At 39.7% G+C, this 12,269-nt stretch overlaps 1 protein-coding gene across 1 annotated transcript; it reads left to right on the forward strand.

The window, feature by feature from the left end:
• The first annotated feature begins 4,385 nt into the window (after positions 1-4,385).
• c8h1orf127 (chromosome 8 C1orf127 homolog) lies at positions 4,386-6,433 on the forward strand. The gene is made up of 3 exons (XM_046397637.1): positions 4,386-4,604; positions 4,752-4,869; positions 5,580-6,433. The coding sequence occupies exons 1-3, from the start codon at positions 4,458-4,460 to the stop codon at positions 6,056-6,058; spliced, it is 744 nt and encodes a 247-aa protein (XP_046253593.1). The 5' UTR covers positions 4,386-4,457; the 3' UTR covers positions 6,059-6,433.
• Positions 6,434-12,269: the final 5,836 nt, after the last annotated feature.

Below are 12,269 nucleotides of genomic sequence, written 5' to 3' on the forward strand. Positions count from 1 at the left end.
ACATCATCTAGTTGGGAGGGCTCACTGTTTATTTTTGTAGGGAGGCCAAAAGTTATAATTAAAAACATGTAGTTAATAGCTTGTCTTCAGGCCTCCATTCTCTATTTAACTTTTTATAATTTAACTAACGCGTGTATGATTAATTTTTGTCAATGTTGTTGTATTTCATAATCAGCAATGGACAAAGTTTAAAGCTAGTGATTCACCCTTTGAAGTCTAACCATGAAGATTCACCTTAAAACCCTAAACAAAAGGTGCGCACTGAGAAATTCTGTTAAAGAATATAACGTAGGCTGGGGCGAGACCACGCAACCGTGTGTCATGTGAAAAATAAATTTACGTAAAACACGAGTTTAATCTATCTTCTTGGCCTTTTTGTTTACATTTTCAGACATTTTAAGAAGATATCATGATGATGAAATGTTTTGTTTATGATATGTCAGATAGGCCTGTTATCTGTCAGAATTTATCGTAAGCTGACCTACCGCCGTGTTACAATAAAAATTTGAAATGAAATGAAAAAAAATTCTTCAGTGACTTTCAGTTTGTATCCACAATTTTCCTGCCTTTCACCAGGTAAATGTTTTATTGAATTGCAGTTTTGTTATCAGCCTTATAACAATACTTTATAACAAACTTTATTTCGAATTTCAATGTGGTTCCCTCAAAGCTTCCAAACGCTTCAGGATGAATTTCGGGTAAAGGTGTTAAACTGATGTGAAACAAATCTAGAATATTTGTATTTGGTGGATGGGTGTTGCCATACAAGAAAATTGGTGACAGTTTGCTTTGAAAATTTCACTTATTGTTTAAATCACATAATTTCAACAAAGAGCTGGAACAAGATGGTAGAATATATAGGACTCCACAACACAAGACTATTTTAAAGCTTCTTAAGATGATGAAATAAAGGAGCAAAACTTGATATTAATTCAAAGGGGTTAATTCAAAATAGATCTTCAAAGATTCTTTACTGACACAAATCAGGGGGCCTATAACTGCCTTAAAACCCATTTTCCCATATGCTGGGGACAGTGATCATTCTCTGAGACTTTTTTTGTCACTTACCTTTAATGTGCCAAAGCAAACACACCTGTTTTTCCCCCTTCCCAGTGACATCAGCCCACTTACCTACAAATAGACTAGTTTCAGACATCCCACAAGTGTTTTCTCCAGTGAAAGTGGCATGGACGTGATACGATTTGGCATCTTACTTAGAACAATGTGAGTAGCATAATTTTGTGCAAAAAAGAACTTAAACTTTTGGCATTCTTTGAAATATATATATCTATTCTGTGTTATTTTCTACAGTGTTTTACAGTGTTTTATCATGAGCAATGTGTTTTCCATTCGGGAGCGAGAATGGACTGATACCACAACAATAAAATTAACAGGTAAACCTTTATTTTATGATGGCATGCAATTGTTCAATTGTTAATGGTGCTGTCACATAGTGTGTGAGAAAAGGTTTGCATTTCAGAAGGAGATGTGGCATGTTTTTCTGAGTACATGGAGATATGGATCCAAAGTGTTAGGAGTGAAGGGCTGGGAGTCTGGCTGTCTGGGGCCTTAAGAATCCAAGGTAATTGTTTCTGTCACAAAAGAGAGGTTAATAATCAAAATATGCCTCTGAATGATCTTCTGCTTTCCACAAGCCAACCTTGCATCCCTGAATCATCTAAACAACCAGCTGTCTGCCTGTGGATTCTCACTGCATGAAGACCGTGACAAGAACTTTATTTTTAGAGTCAGGTATACTGGATGTTTAGTCCAGCAGCAGGTACGTCACTCTCTTAAGAAACATCTACTCTGGTTTTACAAACTCTGACATTTGATAGTTGGGTATTGTATTGATAATTTCTGAGTTGTATGTTGTTTGTCCAGCATGGCTACCATGTTCTGACACTGAATTTGGTGAAGAGGATAAACCAATTTGGAGGCAGACCTCACAGTTTTACAATGAAGTGTCCCGTGCTCTCTGTGCTGCCCAACAGAGAACAAATCCAGTGTGACCCAGAGTTTATCCAGGTAAATGCTGCCTGGATTTCATCTTATCAAAAAAATCAAGGAATCAAGGAACTTTATTGTCATACCAGCTCACATTCACATGTTTATGGTACGAAATTAGGACTCAGGTCCCGGGAGCAGTAAGTAGACTATAAGAATATAAAAATATAAAGTACGAGGTAAACAAAAAGTAAATAAAAAATAGAATGTAAAAGAATATAAAACTAGACATTTAAATAAGCTAAACAATTAAATAAAGAAGCCGGTTTTAGCAGCAGCCTAAATATGCATGTGCAAGTGTGTGCAAGTATGAGGTAGTCCAGAAAGTAGTCCAGAAAGTAGTCCTTAATATTGCAGCAGTCCTTAATATTGCACAGTATGCTTATGCACAGTAGATCAGCTTTTCACTGCTGTTTTTAGCCAAGTATTTTGCTTATTTGTTATTTTGATAAAATTTGTGTGTGTGTCTATAGGTGACCAGACAAGTTCCCCATGACAGCTGGGATAATGAGGTACTAATCCAACTCAGTCCTGTAGTGAAATCAGTCCAACAGGTACATAATCGCTTTGTTTGTTTGTTTGTTTATGTATTCCAGTTGCACTGGTCTCTGTCTCTGAGTGATCACCTCATTGTAGCTCTGGATGATGCCAGCCTGATCCAGATGAACACTGACATGAACGGACCAGACATTACAGTTCAAGGCAGGAGGAGGGAGGTGCTGAGCCCTGTTAAGGTAAGTAAAAACAACATCCCCAAAACAAAAACACACACACACACACAAACTGCACCACCTAGTGACCGCTGCAAGCAATACAGCTGAAACTCTGAAATATTTTCAGTCAGTCAGTCACACTTTACTTGTCGATTTTACAATCAAGTTACACAAAGTGCTTTATACATAAAAACAATACCACCCACCCACACACAAAACAGGAATACAATATAAATATAGAAACAAATAAAAATGTTCAATTAAAAGACAAATTTAAAAGGTAGGTCTTAAATTTGCTTTTTAAAAATATCACAGTCATGAACGATAGTAATAAAAGTGTACCTTATGATCAGTTTTTATTTTGCCTTTAGGGATAATTAAAACTGCACTACCACAAGATGTGTTAGAAGGTTCATGATAAACAGATCGGACCGAGACCATGTCTCTTTCTGGTTCTTGTCAACATACATGCAGCTGAGTGTTGAAGTACCTGAAATTGGAGACCAGATAGTAAAGCATTACAATAGTCAATCAAAGCATGCCTAAACTTTATAGTTTTTAGATAAGCATTCATCCACGCTTACAAAAATTCTCTTTATTGGATAAGTTAAGATTTGAAACAATTACAAACAATACCAGTGAGGCCAATTAGGCGTGAACTAGGACAATTTCCTCCAGTGTTTCCTCACGTAAAACAAATGATATGAAGATTAATGGGCTGACGCTGGCATAAATTTGATCTAATAGTGTCTGTCTTATCTGTGAAGCGGACTGCAAATTCTTTACATTTTGAGCTGGTAAACATATGGTTCGACTTCTTGAAAACAGGATGGATTAAAATTGTTTTAAATAGTCAGCTGTTCACTGAAAAATTAGCAGTTGACCATTAATTTATAGTTTCTTCACTTTCTTTCTGCTGTGAGAAAGTTTCTCTTAAATGTCCTTGTTTGGCACAGGTGATGGAAAATGAAGGGGAATTCTTGGCCTTGAAGTTGATCAGCGGTCAGTATGCCTACAGTATGGAAGCTACATGTCCAAAAGGTTTGTAGCAGGTATACTGCCTATGGAAGCAAGCAGCAAATCATTACTGGAAGTTATTTTTGTTTGCCACAGCACAAGCTTTAATATGTTTATCCTAACCTAAATTGTGGAAGAAACATTCTGTCAAGTAAGTACCAACAAGGTAAAAATACTCCAGTACAAGTAAAAATTCATCCAAAGGCTTATATAAGTCAATGCGGAGAACTACTCCACACAAAATAGCCCCTGTCAGTGCTATATTAATACATGGTTTGTAAGGAGCTTTTGCAGCAGCTGGTCAAGATTTCAACTACTCTCTCTAAAGGTATGAAGTTTAATTCTGTGGTTTCTAACCTGGGATCAGGTTCAAAAAATAATTCAGAGGAAGTCATGTGATTTTTGACGAGCGTTGGAAGAAACACGAAACTCTGCTGCACACGTTTGTATGCACCTTTTGGTCTTATGAAATGCTGAATCTTTTTCAAACCTTTAAGAGAGATTTACGTGAAACCATCTGAGAAGTTCACAGAGGCCGCAAGTATACACTGCTCTTATCTGCTCTCAGAAAATCATTTAACAAAATATGTACATAGAAATCTGTCATAATTGTTCTTGAGCATAGAATTGGAGTAAATACAACACATTTTATGTCTGATGTAAATTTCAGTGACCACGTCCACACAAGAGGAGACTGTACTGCACATTTTCAAGCGACACATGGGTCTGACCAAGCGAGGCAGCTACAACAATGAAACACTGACAGTCACTAATGTGTCAGTGAACCAGACGGATAATTTCACTATGCATGAGACGAGTGGATTTGTGACACTGATCATCCCTACAGCACAAATACTCCAGACCAAGGTTAGTGACGAAACAGCAAGGTGGTGAGTTTTGTGTAATGCAGTTGGGCTAGTTTCTAATTCAATGCTTTAAATGTAAAGTAGTTTGCATCTTTTCCCATAAACGTTCATTACGCTGTAAGCCATCTAAACCAGGTTTGTTTGACAGGCCTGCGCAGACAGCAAACAACTCCTTCAGCCGTTCTACAGGGTGGATGTTGTGCTCACCTTCAAAGAGACAAATCACAAAATGCACTGGACCATGGAGAACACACTGCCATGCACAGGTGAGTGTGTGTCTGATGAACATAGTAAAAACTTAAGTGGTGATTAATTATTGGATGGTATTTTGTCCACCAGCCATTTTACTGTAGTTGCACCAGGCACTTACTTTTGTTTTTTGCTCAGTCAATCAATCATTTAACCTTATTGTGCACCTTTCAATAGAAGTTAAAACAAAAGAGACTAAAAAAATTAGGTCAACTACTACTTCACTGTGAATCCCAAACTCAATGTACATGCACTGGAGTTTCCACATCACATTTGAAAAGTGCTGTATGTGCAAGTTACAAAATCCCACATATATATGTTAAACTCAGATTTAAGATGAATACAAAAACTTTTGTTCTTCTACCAATGAATGCGAATTTATCCTTCTACTGTCAAGCTCTGCGCATACAGTACATCAGCATCATTCTGCACAGTGACAGACAAGCATGAAGGAGAAACAAAACTAAATTTTGAGTGGAGGGTGGCAGTAGCAAGTGAAGCCAGTGTAACAACAACAACAACAATGGTAATAATAACAATAATAATGATACAGAGATGTGTTAGTTTATGGAGTTACTGCAAGTAAGCTGAGTTTGTTATGAAGAAAGTTTGTAAAATTGTGCCTAAAAATTAAAAGTCCACATAAAAATGCAGGGCTGTAAAAATCACTTTTGGATGACAATTAATTTTACCTTTACTAAAATGATGCAATCATTTACCTCCACAGTCAGGCCTGCTGCGCCACACACCACAGCCATGTCTACCCTCAACCCTAAACGTGAAACCTTCCATTCAGACCAGAGGTCATCAGACCGCTCTGCAGTGACTGAAGGGAACCTAAATGAGAGACTTCCTTTGGAAGAGATTTCCACAACTGAGTCACCTCACACACTGATGGAGACTCCCAGTTTTAATCTCCACACTGATGAGATGTCTGAGAGTCAAAGTGGAAATTTCTCTTACGGGTTTGACGGCGACAGCATTACTTCCATTAATGCAACTGAAACAAGCTTTTTTGATTTCCTAAATACAATCACGAATACTTCAGCAGAGCCACCTTTCAATGAGTCATCAGCCACAGCTGAACCATCAGAAACGTCTTTGCTCACAACCAATCAATCTGAACCAGAATACCAACAATTCAACACAACCAGTGGGAATCAAGACCAGCAGAAACAAAGACTGAAATGGATTTGGAAGAACTAGAAACCTGACAATGTCTGTGGAATCTGTTGTTATTAAATGTTATTAGTTAGTTTCGTACATTAGACTTCGAATGCAGTTTCAGTGTAGTAACACCACTTGCTTTTGGCAAAGCTTTTTTGATTCACTTCTTTTGTTTTAATTCTCATTGGTGCCACATGTTACATCTGTCTGCAGTCTTTAAAGATGATGCTGTGGTCACTCGGTGCTGTGAAGGCTGATTATACAAGCAGAAATACAGCCAGACCTCTGCCAGCCGTTGCCTGGGGGTGGACATTATCCAGACAAAGACCAGGCAGGCGTTAAATAAACATGTCTCTATCTGAACAGCACTGCAGGCTGATGTAGAGAAGACCCTGCACATTTTACAGCTCATGCCACCTACCAGGAAAGTCTTGCAGAAACACGTGACAAAGACTTTCTGTTGGTCAGTGATCTTAGACTTTCGGAAGTTTTATGTTTCTTTACATGTGTTTGCATGTGGTTTTCTTCTGTGAAAAATCCATTTTCTGACTCTAAACATTATATCAACTACCGTGTGGCTGCTTTATGTAGCTTTACAGCAGTTTACTGAGCCAACAGGAGAGGGCACTATTGAATGTGTTTTCAGTTAACTATCTCCGGCAGCAAACTTACAGATGCTCCGGTTCAAATGAAACACTTCTACATATTTTTGCTGTAGATTCATTTTTAATCATTGTGTCATTTTTATTGGCACTGCCAGTTGAACTGTATGTGAATCACTGACTGAGCAACGCAAAATGTGCTGTAAAAGGAATTTGGCAGACTTCTTTGCCAGTGTTATTTTGTTGCTTTAAGCATAACCTCCTTTAAAGTATTCCCGACGAAATCACAGGTATGAGTCAGAGGTTTTAGACTAAAATGACTGGAGACATTTTGTTTTGTTTCCACCCTTTTTTTCACCTTTGTTATTGTGACCTCCTGGTACGCACCAAAGCGTCTGTAAATGATAACAGTGTGGTGTTGCGCAGTTACATGCATCATATACAATGGGCTGTGGGGCAGAAAATCTAAACTTCCTTGTGCCTTTGGTCCCCATCTGCTCAGTGAACTTATGAGCAGGAAATGGAATAAGTGGTGCAAAAAGCATGCCAACATCCCCGGTTCTTTCATGTGGCCTCTCTCGGTCATTACCCTATCTGTACTGACTGTTAACTGTCTTTACAAAGTTAAAAATCCCTTTCATGTTTCACTGTTCTTTTTTGTTTTAATTTCAGTCAGAGCATATGGTTTGCACATCTGGGAGACGCTAAGCATGGTGGCACCAACCCCCCCACCCTCACCTCCCTTACACACACTGGTTCTGTGAAGTGATCCATATATGGTCTTCACTGTTATTGCTCATCATCACTCATCATTATTATAAACAAGTCCTGTCTTGATTGACTGCTTTGAGTTTGCCGTGCAAAGATGCTCAATAATGTGAACTTTCAGAAATTCCAATAAAGACAACACTTTTAGAGAAGTGAAGTGACACTTTTTACCTGTTTAATTCAGAGGAAGATTTTTCTTTTCCACTTTTCATTTACCACCTGTGAATAATCCCAGTCCCCTTTCATGACCAGTTGTGCGTGGGTGTCATCATTTCTTGAAACAAGGAATACTCTGTGGACACATTGAGCCTACTGTGGGGACTATGTGTTTCTCCTGATTAGATCTCTCTGAACTTATCTGCAGAAAACACCATGATGCCGCATTAATGAAATATTTCTAGTTAATGTTCATTGTTGTCAGACCTCCCAGAGTGGTCCGACAACAAGACCGGTTGACAAATTGTGCAGCTTGTGCCATGTGACCACAAACAAGCAATCAGATCAGATCGGGAAATTTGATAAGTGCATCTCATCTCAGCTCATTTGAGAATAACCACATTTGATCCTACATAATAGAAAGAGAGCGTCATTAACTGACTGGCAATTTAATGATACCAAAATGAAGTCAAAATTACTATTGGGGACAACTTTGGGTCATTAAATGCCACTTCAGCATCCTCTGCTCTCCAGCTACCAGCTCTCAGCACCATGTTTTGGCGAGGCAGACGGGATTTCATGCCACTGGAGAGATGCTGTGAGGGAGAGGGGGGAGGAAGGCTTTGTGTGGCTTTGAGTGGTTTGCTGGGCCTCTTCATCTCGCTTGGCGGGTAATTACAGAATCATGGGTCAACCACGCATGTAACCACGGTTGCGTTGCACAGTAGCAGATGTGCTCATGACATTATCCAGCACCAGAGCGAAAGGTAAATAAAAACAGATGCAGCTGGTTGCTACGGACCTTCGCCAAACTTGCGTATACCCCTAATTGTTCCCATGTGGGCCTGCTGAGATGGTGTAGTAAAAGGGGCGGGTATGCCCTGTTTAAGATATGCCCATGTTTCTCAACAGGGAGAAATTTGTGAATGGGACAGTGAGCCTCCGATGGTGGTTGTAGTGGTATGCGTTTATATGTGTGTTTATGTGTGTAGGGCATTCAGTAGAGATGCAATATCATCTGAAGATATTCAGTTTCCCTTATTCACTCTTTCTTCTTTCTTCTTCTGAGGAAAAAGAGAGAGCATTGCTCATGTCCTCCAGGCCTTCTTCAAGCATCGCCTGTTTCTTGAAGCCTACTGGTCTTGATGCTTTGTTTGTCAAGCTGTGCTTGGATGTGTGTGCGTGACACTGCACAATGTCAGGGAGGTCCCTGGTTGGACCTGAGCCAGGGCTGCTGCAGGCCAGATGAAAAATTGAGGAAGAGGCTCAATTTCAGCGATATCCTGTCTTTGCTCGGCATCTGATTAGTGTACACCGCCTGCACAGAGGCTAAGGTCTGGTGTGGTGTTTGACTGTGTGTGTGAGTGTGAGTTTGCAGGTGTATTTGTTGTAGAGTGTGTGAATATTAACACACAGTGTACAGTAAGTAGAGGCTTCAGGTTGGACTTGAAATTTCCAATTTGGGGGCCTTTTTAAATTATTCAGTGAACAATATAATGTTCATGTTGCTTTCATTGAATTGTATGTGGTCTCTCCTCTTTTTTACCACACACACACACACACACACACACACTCACACTCTCACATCTTACACTATGAAGTTCTCTGCCAACAGCGCGTGCCTCCTCTCCCTCTCTCATTAACCGCAACTGTCAGATCCTCCAGATGAGGAGCAATTAAACCAGATAATAAACACTCGCCATCAATTCCTGTTTGTTGATGTTGTTGTTGTTGTTGTTGTTGATGTCGACGAGCTGGGGGCTCCTCTCCTGCCACCTTAGTGCTAACTAGTACTTGAGTAACACACGAGAGCAGCAAGGGGAGAGTCCTTCATCACACTGAAAAGGCCTCTACCTGCTGCATGTATGGCAACACCAGCCTAGATAATAAAAAAGGGACAGTGAATGTTAACAATTAGATCCTAATCAGACACAGCTCACAGAGGCTGCTCTTTTATCCCCAGGCTTCACAGAAAAGGCAAACAAAGCACAGCAAACTGTCAAGATAAAACACTACTTGGGATTGGTCGTGTCTTAGGGCTTCTTAAAGGGCAGTAATCTTGCCGTGCGCTGCTTTCTGAGACGACTTGCTGTAAAGACTCCTGTGTTTGCTCTTGTATTGGAGTGATAAGGCCGCTCCTCATCACGCCTCGCTTCTGACGAGGCTCGTCTCCCCTGGCGATGAGACGATGGGGCGGCGTGGGGGGAAGGCGGCACACAGAGCAGGAATGGACTGTTTTTTTTACATTGTAGAATAGAACAGATGATCGGGTGATGACAGAAAAAGAGCCCAAAAAAGTGCTAAATGAAACCCAAATGAACGCTTACTCAAGTAACATCACTTGAGGCAGTTGATCAGACTTCATGAAGCTCCCTCTGGGGCCACAAAAATCTTCATACAACTTATTTCACATATGCAACAGTGCTCCACAAAATCTTCAAAAATCTGTGAGGAGACTTTGATTAAAAAAAAAAATGTTGTTTTCCCTTTAATGTTCCCTGATAAATAAGGAAAGTTGCTGAAAGTTTGAACGTGGAGTTTTCATAGTGAAATGAACTTTAGCTAACCTCGAGTGCAAGGCATGTTCACGCTTGATTGTTCAGCTTGTGAAAAAAGTGGCTGGGATGGTTTTGCACTTAAATTTGAGGGCTGGACCGAGTATTCTTAGGAATTTAAAGACAATACCCTTTCTTTCAAAGGCTATAAAAACATGTATACAGCTGTACAAGGAGTTTCCTGATCCAAAGGCAAAATATGGTGTCAGATATTCCTATTACCGATCAGGATGGCGTGGCCTGGAAAGTCATGTACGAGATGAAACTGTGGCCTGTTCAGAAAAAGCAGAAAAAACTGAACTGATTTCCCCTTCCCAGTGGAAAAATGGATGTGGCCTCTTGTTTTGAAACCATATTTCCCTGAAAAACACTCTGAAAACTAAACAAAATTGACAGTGCTGGATTTATTGTCCTCAGCTCTTTTGTCTTCGGTAGCCACTGTTTGTGCCTTTGCCATGGAAACGGCAAGGTTATTTATCTTTACAGCCCTTTTACAATAACGTCCCTTTCCTGACCAAACAACAGAGGAAATATCAGGTCAAGCCTCTTCCCCCCCTCTAATGATCAGGTCAATTCAGCCTCTGTATTTCAGACAGCTCATGCACATTCACACGTGTGCCCACACACAACCATGTTATTGATGAGAAATGTACAGTTTGTGAGTAAGATTTCCGTCTTCACTGTTTGTTTTTAGGATTTGTTTTTTTTTTAGACTTCTTGTGTTTTTTTAAATGTTAAAGGAAAAGGGAGGTGATGGTTTCCTTTTTGTGCTCTGGATGTTGGATGACTCAAAAAGCGGCTTCAGGCAGCAACACTAGATGGAGACAGAGAAAAGTGACTCATAGCATGGTCTGGAAATTCTGTTCACAGTGTCTGAAACATTGGATAAGCACACTCACAAAGAAAGCACTGCATATATTGTCTCTATTTGGATACATGGTATATTATCTATTTACATGTTTCACATGTTTCTCACGGGCTGTTTCAAAGGTGGTGTCTCTTGCGCAGAAATTTGGAAAACTTAGCGATTTTTTTCTTGCGCTGAGAGCTGTGTTTTTCCTCTTCACAGGATAATCTAATAATACACTTTTCACAGACAAAATGTGCTCTGTGCAGTCATCTGCAAACATCTTGCAAATCCTTGTGACTTGTGTATACTCCAGAATACTCTAGCTGTCGGGTGCTGTCCCCTCTCCTAGCATGGGGGAGACTAGCAATTACTCCTTTTAAGGAGCTGTTCTCATGAAAGTTGCCCAGAGTGTATGCAGACTACTTTCCTCAATCCACATAAACAGTGCAGATAATAGAAGAAACTGACAATTTAGATGAGGAGGAATAGGCATAAAAGCATGAGGTGCGTAGAAAGTGCATGTCACAATTAAATTACTTAATGGGTGAAAGTCCCACGATAGATCACATGTAATTTACATCAAGAGTCACTGTAATAAAGACTTTGTAAAACTTACATTGAAATTCAATTAGAGTGTTGAATGCATAACCAAAGCCGTGAAAAATGAACTCATTGGGGGTCCCTTTTCATTACTGCCCTGAGGCAAAAGAGACCATTAATTTAATACATTCCATGTTTTTTCACATGAGCATTTTTAAGTTAGTGCACATTTCCGTCCTAATGTATCTAATACAAAGAGAGAGCCTGCCAAAGACTGCATTATACAAGAACCCCCCCCCCCCCCTACCGCCTGCCCCCTCTCCAGTTGTTACCTTGAGTAGTCAGACCACTTTCAATCAGTCAAGCTTGAAAAACGACCTAGCCCTAAAAAAAAAATAAAAAATAAATAAAAAAACAAAACAACAAAAGAAGAAATTATGATATTGTTTTATTGATTCATAGTGCGGTGAATATTCCTGTACTGCAGGTGCCACCCCTGGCACTGAGGTACATACAACGGTGTTGGCTTTGACTGTAAACAGTTAAACGGCACGTCTTAATTAAGATGTTACTGTTTTATCTTAGAACAGTGGATCTGCACCTTTCAGTCAACCACAAAGCCAAAACAAAACAGGGACCTCTTCAGATGTTCCACCCTTAAGAGGAGTGCTAATTAAAAGACTATTTCATTAACTGTTCCAGCTTGGTAAATATAAGTTTACTAGGGGTCAATAGACTTTACAACACATAATGATTTGGAATATAATTACTGTGTAGAA

This window comes from Scatophagus argus, chromosome 8, assembly GCF_020382885.2.
Source record: "Scatophagus argus isolate fScaArg1 chromosome 8, fScaArg1.pri, whole genome shotgun sequence".
NCBI classification, from domain to species: Eukaryota; Metazoa; Chordata; class Actinopteri; family Scatophagidae; genus Scatophagus; species Scatophagus argus.